Raw genomic sequence first — 8256 nt, 5'->3', positions numbered from 1 at the left:
TGTTATATGTTATTTGAATGAATTGTATTTTCTCTATCATAGTAATTGGAATAATTCCAATAATTGATATTAAGCATAATCATCATGACAATCTTAATAATAGCATAGTCTAGTCAACATCCGTATATTGATCTGTTATTAAAACAGGTGCATGTTATCTGTTTCTTTATTTGTGACTGAATCAACGTGGGAAAGGATAAAAAAATATGAACGATTCCTCAAAAAAAGTATCAATGAACGCTTGAATAAATGAACGACGAGTCGCTGGAAGCGAAGCAATAAATGCGAGGAGAGCTTCAAAATACACTTGGAAACGAGTGCCGCCGCGTGCAGTCCGCTGCTTTTCCCTCTTTCGGCCGCTGAGAGGCATCACTAGGCTACCACTTACCCGTCATCCAACCACGACGGGCCCACTGTAATCACACCATGTTAACATGGGAAGGTCTGAAGTTGCCTCTGAATGTCACATACCAACAATGTGATGGGGACACATATAGCCATATAAGTGTAGACGCGGACACACGAGCATTGTGACTAGAAGGTTAAACAGAAGGTTGTCTACGGGAGCTATAACAGGCAATATGGAGAGGAGGAAACCCACGGGAGAATACCACTGCATCCCCGTGTCCAAAATGTAGACGGCATATTATGGGACGGGCGGCACGTTTATTTCGCTAATTGGGAAAGTTACAAAATATACAATGATTATAAATGGGTCTTATCTGAACAGGTCGTCGCTGGACCCGTACGAGGAAGTGTTGAACCGCCCACGGTGGGTTACTACAACTTTGGGGTGCTTCCTGATATTCACTATCGTGGTTGATATTTTGGGCAACCTTTTGGTGATATTCTCTGTCTACCGGAACAAGAAGCTAAGGAATGCAGGTGAGTAATGTATACTATTGTGCATGAGGTCGGAGTAGCCAAAGTATTGTGTTGTGTTTATAAACAAGTTTCAAAGTGTTGTATTTGACACGACATTGTTGTTTTGATACAGTTGAGTCCGAAATATGACATCAATAAAGGACAGGCGTTTGGGTAAAGCTGTATACGCTGTTCGCGCGCAAATGTAGAAATTAACTAAACAAGTAGACTTATTTGTGCAGAATTTGTGATAGGCCTACTACCTACATCGATGAAAATCAATCAAATGCACTGGTCTATCCCAATGAATTTAGTTTGAGCTTAAAGCTAAGGTGAACGAAATGGTCCGGTGGCATTTGGAGGTAGCTACCCGCGCGTTATAGAGGATGCCGTGCCAATGTTGGTAGCCTGATCGTATACCCTATGATACTATACCCAGGAAGCCAGGCAATAACAATAGCTAGAGAGGGTCAATGAAAAATAGACACGCGGAGATAGATTGACACGCGCCGCCCGGAGCTACTCAAGAGAAACTATAGGATGGACAGCAGTGCATTTCAACAGACATGTGCGCCACAGGCTCCACATGCTTAGTTTGGGTTTGCATTTCACATCCTATCAATCATGTAACTAAACTGGGATGTCCGAATGAGAACATCTTCAACTCTCCGTTTTATTTTTCAATGGAAAAATTGGATTAAGTGACGGAACCTGCGTCACGTGCGCACTTGGGTTTTATAAATTGGAATCCGAGTGGGGCTGTTGTGTCCAGTCTATTATCACCAGATGGCAGATCGGATATAGAATGTGTTTTATATTATAATGTAGGATAATGTTATATGTTGTACAGTATGGATATTTTAAATGCATTATAGTATTGTACTGTGGCGTGGTTGTATAACTTATGTTTGGATATTTCATGTGTCTAAATGATTCTATTCCAAAGTACAGTACTGCTGTAACCCTGTGATAAGAACCTACGACATTCTTGTGTGAGAACGCAATAATATACATATCATAAAAAAATAAAATCTCTTCAGTAATAACATTGTGATTTGATAGGCTACAGATAACATCTGCGCCAGATAGAAGTTAAGCTGTTGAGAAAATATATATTTAGTCCTACATTATTACTGACTGGTGAGTTCTCCAAATACCAACTGGACATGCTTTGGGATCCGGTGCCGCTCTGGCCATTCATAGACAGATTTGAATTTTAGACGAATCCACATTGTACACAGATTTGAGGGTTTATAGTTTACTGGACTGTGTATCTAGATGAATGACACTTTTTTTACCCCCCAAATTACTTTTTTTTCTTTGTCGTTTCATGATATTAGTTGCGTTTGATTGACACAGCCTAGACCTAATGTCAAACGCAGAGCATCTTTTAAGTGATTTAAGAAAAATAGATTTGTGCCAGTCATATTAGGTCCTTCCCCCTAATGTGAAGAATATGATTATTATTAAGAATTCCTGTAATTCCTCGTCCCACCCCCCTCTCCATCCTGATTTATCATTATAATCACTTCCGTTTGATATAAACATACACAGAATTGCACAATCGCTTTGCCCTGGATTTGAGTCTTTTAATAGTTTACACAGTAAATAGAATTGAACATTCCATCAGGTGCAGAAAAAAATCACATATTTTTAATTTGGTATTACAGGTTTGATCACATTTTATGGTGCCCAGTCTGTGACAAAAACTATTCTTATTTAGGGAGCACATCTTTGAGGAGGGGAGGGCCGATACATTTAAGTGCACAGAGTTCAATTGATTTAGCAAGTGCAGTCTCTCTGGGTGCATCTCAATAGTCTGACGTGGCTCCCTCTTCTTCTTCTGCGTCAATAATGGCTGCATCTCAACAGTCTAAAGTGGCGCCCACTCCTTGTCTCATGTCCTTCATTTGCACTGATATGAAAGTCCTACTGGTATTCCCGAATTATTAAACGGCTTCACCTGTCCAGTCCAGTCCTTTCACATCAGTGCAGATGAAGGAAAGGAGACAAGTTGAGGAAGCTACTTTAGACTGTTGAGATGAAGCCGTTATTGTCAACTTCACAGTAGTTGGTGTCCTATTTTTCCTTGTATATACTCACCCTAAAATTATTGTTTGATTTGTCAGTTATCTCCTTGCGTTGTCATTATAGTTGCAAATCCTTGCTGCGCTTAAAACAAACTATAAGTTAAGTATCTAAGATGTGCCAAACCAAATGTCTCCAGCTCAGGGCTGGCACAGCAGTCTAAGGCACTGCATCTCAGTGCAAGAGACGTCACTACAGACCCTGGTTCAAATCCAGGCTGAATCACATCTGGCTATGATTGGGACTCCCCTAGGGAGCGGTGCACAATTGGCCCAGGTTTGGCTGGGGTAGGCTGTCATTGCAAACAAGAGTTTGTTCTTAATAGTTAAATAAAATAAAAATGTGGTTTGTGAGCTAAGTGGCTAACTTGCTAGATCAAGCTTATTGGTTACAGCAGAGACAATCCCCTGCTGGATCAAGATCCCTGCTGCCTAAATGCTTTTTTATTTATTTTTATGCTTGGAAAGAAATAGGGCCCCTTGTCTGCGCTGCTGGCAATACCGTATACCCCGGTATGGCACAGGAACAGTATGAAGGTATGAAATACCGCCCAACCCTAGTTAGAATATCTGCTTTGAATGAAACCATTTACATTGACATGAATATCCATTCAGTCTTTTGTCAGCTTTCTACACAACAATAATTGGCTCTGTATGATGTCATTAATAATGGACCTATGTGACAGGCTTCAATTGAGCCACGTGAAAAAAATGATGTATCTCTCTAACACTGTTTCCACAACAGCGTTTGGCGAATACTAACATCCCTTAAGCAGGCCAGCCACCCAGTTTCCCTGTATCCTTAGTTTTATGCCTTTCGGGAGCGTTTGCAATTTCCCAGCCCTGTTCCCAAAGATGGTGCATGTCCAGTTCAAAGCCCTCACAATATTCTTTCTATTCAAGCCTCCCAAAAAAGGAAAAAACCCTCCATTGGCAAATCGTATGCCTCATGGCGACCATATTGATTGACACTTTTCCTTATTATTTTCTAGGTCTATTGGCATGGAGTTGTCTCACCAGGCTACATAATGTTTGACATGGTTGTTATTTATGGGATGGAATGGAATGCAAGTGCCGGTTCGTTTTGTCAATGTAAACACGGATTATGACTTGACTCCTCGAGCAGTCCGCGAGCTATGGATAAACCGCACACAACCAAAGTCTGTTTGTTGATGCTGACCAAAATGGGGTTTTGTGGTATGGGAAAACTCAGGCATGGGAATAAACAAAAATAACAGAAAGGGTTTGAATTCCATGCAAGTTTCCATTAATATGCATCCCAAATGGCACCCTCTCTATGCAGTGCACTACTTTTGACCAGGGCCCATAAGGAGAATAGCGTGCCTATTTTCTCCTCAGCGGATATTTAAGTATTTTGTCAAGTTCAGACAAAGTGCAAAGTCCCATAGCGTTGCTTTGGGACAGACACTCCCGGTTAGGGAGGGACCCGGTGGACTGGCCTGGCGTCAAATGGGCATAAAACAGATTGGTCCAATCGTGGAGTAAGGCTCATTTTCGGCATCCGGGGAACGTGGTAGCCACCACCACCTCTGCCCATGTGGCCTGCCCCTCTGCCAGCGAACGGAATGGCTGTTCCGCAGGAGAGTGTGTGTGTGTGTGTGATTGACTGCACATTGAACTTTAATCTGAAGCACTCTCTCTCAACCCAGCGATGTTGCATTGTTTTCCAGCCTTTCAGAAGCAGAATGTTGTTTGTGTGCCAAAGTTTTGTACACGCTACATGCACGCGTGTGTGTCTGTGTGTTTGTAGTACACCAGGCACAACAACAGTGTTTACTTGTCGTGTTGTGTCTGATTGAGGGCAGGTCATTCAATTCAATTCATCATTCAAGTTGTGCCAGACAATAAATCTTGGCAACAGAGAACTTGAAGACATGACATACATGTACAGTGCATTGGGAAAGTATTTAGACCCCTTCACTTTATCCACATTTTCTTACATTACAGCCTTATTCTAAAATGGATGAAAAAAAACGTTTTCCTCATCAATCTACACACAATTACCCATAATGACAATGCGAAAATAGGTTTTTAGAATTTTTGGCAAATGTATTAATAAATAAATAACAGAACTACCTTATTTACAGAAGTATTCAGATACTTTACACAGTTCCATTCTGTTTCAATTGTGTCGACAGTAAGTAAAATGAATATTGTTATATTTTTTCTAACATTCACGTTACATAAGCTTTGGCAGAGCATGTGTGGTCACTGGTCATGGAAAAGAGAACATTGATAAGGACAGTGGTTGGAAAATCTGCAGGAGTCTTTATTTCAGGCGTTTTAATGTGTTATGATAGTGATAATACCATAATTGTTCTGTTTTAAAATTAAACTGAACAAGTTTTACTCATACAGGGGAAGTGGAGATTGTGTGAAGTGGGTAAGTGAGTTTAGGTATTTCTGGAAGAAGATATGAAACCCAAACAAGCAGTAAAAAAAAACATTTTACACAGAAAATTCTCTTAGCGTCTGGACAACCATTTCTTCATCGAAAAAATAATAATATTTGAGTTCAATAATGATTCTATAATGTGTAAACTATGTAAGTACACTCACAACTCAAGTCGCCGTGGATAAGAGCGTCTGCTAAATTACATAAATGTAAAATGCTATTATTCTGAACTCGTTACCCTGTTTTTGGCTATGGACCATAATGCTCAAAGAATGTCTAAGTGAAGAATGCATATTTAAAGGATCTACACAGCACTGATCCAAGGCAGGTGTTTCTGTCTAAACCCTTGAAGTGTTGAGGTTATTGGCTTAATCTGTGTTCTTGAAAGCTGCTCTAACAGTACAGTATAAACCAGTGTTAAATGTTGCCATTCATTGATTATATATATTTTTTAAACTTTGATTGTATTTTATTCTAGCACTTTTCATGTTTCACCCTTTTGATTGATTTGATTGCACATCACTCTGGATAAGTGTAAATGATATGTATATGATTGAGATCTGAAATGTTATTCCTGTTATGTTTCTGTACTTTGAGCCTCTTTTACTTGCCCTCTCTGACAAATGCCCTCTTCTGTCTCTCCGCGTTTCCTCACTTCCCCCCCCCCTCCTCTCCCTGAAAACCACTTCCTCCCATTTCCTTTCCCTCCCCTCACCTCCTACCATTCTCTCCCTTTCCCCTCAGGTTCACGGCCCACCACGCCCTGCACCAGGTGATCGAGGACAGCCGGGACTCGGTGGTGCTGGTCTTCCTGGAGGACGTGCAGGACTACAAGTTGTCCCGCTGTCTGCTCCTGCGCAGGGGCATGCTTCGTCCACATTGCATCCTCAACTGGCCCCTGCAGAGGGAGAGGGTGCCCGCCTTCCACCAGAGGCTCCGCGTCGCCCTGAGCACCACCAACCGAGTGCAGTAACTTTCTCCATGCCATTATGCTTAAAGGTGTACTGAAAATTTGACTTAAGCCAAATCAAATGTATTGGTCATGTACTCATTTTTCAGATGTTATCACAGGTTCAGCGAAATGCTTATGTTTCTAACTCCAACAGTGCAGTAATAACTAGCAATACAAAACAAATCCCCAAAATGTAAAGAAAGAAATGTCTGAGTTTGGGATATGAATATATACTGTATGTATTTGATGGTGTGTATTTGATGGTGTGTATGGACACTATATGAATAGAAAAGGTGTGCACAGCAGTAGTTCTATAGGATATGCCTTGACTTGAATACAGTGTATACTGTACATGTGAAGTGTGTAAAACAGGATGTAAACATTATTATAGCAACCGGTGTTCAATGACTTTGTACATAGGGCACCAGCCTCTAAGGTGCAGGGTAGAGTACCAGGTGGTAGCCTGCTAGTAACAGTGACTAAAGTTCAGAGTACTGGGCAGAGGCCGGCTAGTGGTGACTGTTTAACAGTCTGAAGGCCTGGAGATAGAAGCTGTTTATCAGTCTCTCGGTTTTGATGCACCTGTACTGTCTCTGCCTTCTAGATTGTAGCGGGTGAACAGGCCGTGGCTCGGGTGGCTGAGGTCCTTGATGATCTTCTTGGCCTTCCTGTGACACCGGGTGCTGTAGATGTCCTGTAGGGCAGGCAGTGTGCCCTCCAGGACATCTGACCACACCACCCTCTGGAGAGCCCTGCGCTTGCAGATGGTATTATTACGTTTATGTAATACTTGGCTATATTTCTTAAATGATGACAGTGGGTGTAAGGGTGTGGAAAGTGTGCAAAACTGTTGCTCTCATTGTATGGTTCAGAGTAAAGTTAACAGTGTGCACTACTGTAGCTTCCATTCAGTGGCTAAGATTTTAAGGAAGTGTACTTGAAAGTACAATGCTGTACAATGCTGCGGTTTCAAACAATGGTCGAGGATACAAGGTGTGCAATTTTGCAAGTCTCATTTAACCGCTGAACGAAAAAGTAAGTGGACTTAATGGGCTAAGTGGCACAGTTTCAGTAGCCGAGTAACCTGCAAAAAGTGAAATCTAAGCTTATAATATTGAGTGATTGATAAAAAAAAAAAAAGGATTTTACCAAGCTAAATGACGTTAGATCATTTAGCTTGGTAAAATCCTTTAAAAAAGAAAAAAAAGAAAAAACATATCACTAATTGTAAGTGAATTATCAGTCAATATAAGATATTTAGGCTTGCTTAGATTGAACTTTTTGCAGTGTGGATTTGGAAATGAGACATATCTTAGACCTAGCACTCATTTGTACAGGTGACATTTGACTAAATGGACCCAGCATGTTTTCGCACTATACTATCAAAAAAATCAAATCAAATTTTATTAGTCACATACACATGGTTAGCAGATGTTAATGCGAGTGTAGCGAAATGCTTGTGCTTCTACTTCCGACAATGCAGTAATAACCAACAGTAATCTAACCTAACAATTCCACACTACTACCTTACACACACACACAAGTGTAAAGGGATAAAGAATATGTACATAAAGATATATGAATGAGTGGTGGTACAGAACGGCATGGCAGATGCAGTAGATGGTATAGAGTACGGTATATACATATGAGATGAGTACTGTAGGGTATGTAAACATAAAGTGGCATAGTTTAAAGTGGCTAGTGGTACATGTATTGCATAAAGATGGCAAGATGCAGTAGATGATATAGAGTACAGTATATATACATATGAGATGGGTAATGTAGGGTATGTAAACATTGTATTAAGTGGCATTGCTTAAAGTGGCTAGTGGTACATTTTTACATAATTTCCATCAATTCCCATTTTTAAAGTGGCTGGAGTTGGGTCAGTATGTTGGCAGCGGCCGCTAAATGTTAGTGGTGGCTGTTTAACAGTC

General features: G+C 40.8%; 1 protein-coding gene across 1 annotated transcript; it reads left to right on the top strand.

Annotated features, from left to right (window-relative positions):
• Nucleotides 1-6052: 6052 nt before the first annotated feature.
• On the top strand, nt 6053-6789 carry LOC129848839 (toll-like receptor 3; the record flags this gene model as incomplete). Its single annotated transcript, XM_055915929.1, has 1 exon — nt 6053-6789. A coding segment is annotated over one exon (288 nt), but the record flags the coding sequence as incomplete, so codon positions are not given.
• Between the last annotated feature and the right edge of the window lie 1467 nt (nt 6790-8256).

This window comes from Salvelinus fontinalis, unplaced genomic scaffold (genome assembly GCF_029448725.1).
Source record: "Salvelinus fontinalis isolate EN_2023a unplaced genomic scaffold, ASM2944872v1 scaffold_1219, whole genome shotgun sequence".
Lineage (NCBI taxonomy): Eukaryota > Metazoa > Chordata > Actinopteri > Salmoniformes > Salmonidae > Salvelinus > Salvelinus fontinalis.
Note: the sequence above shows the minus strand (reverse complement) of the source record. Positions and strands in the feature narration are given on the sequence as shown.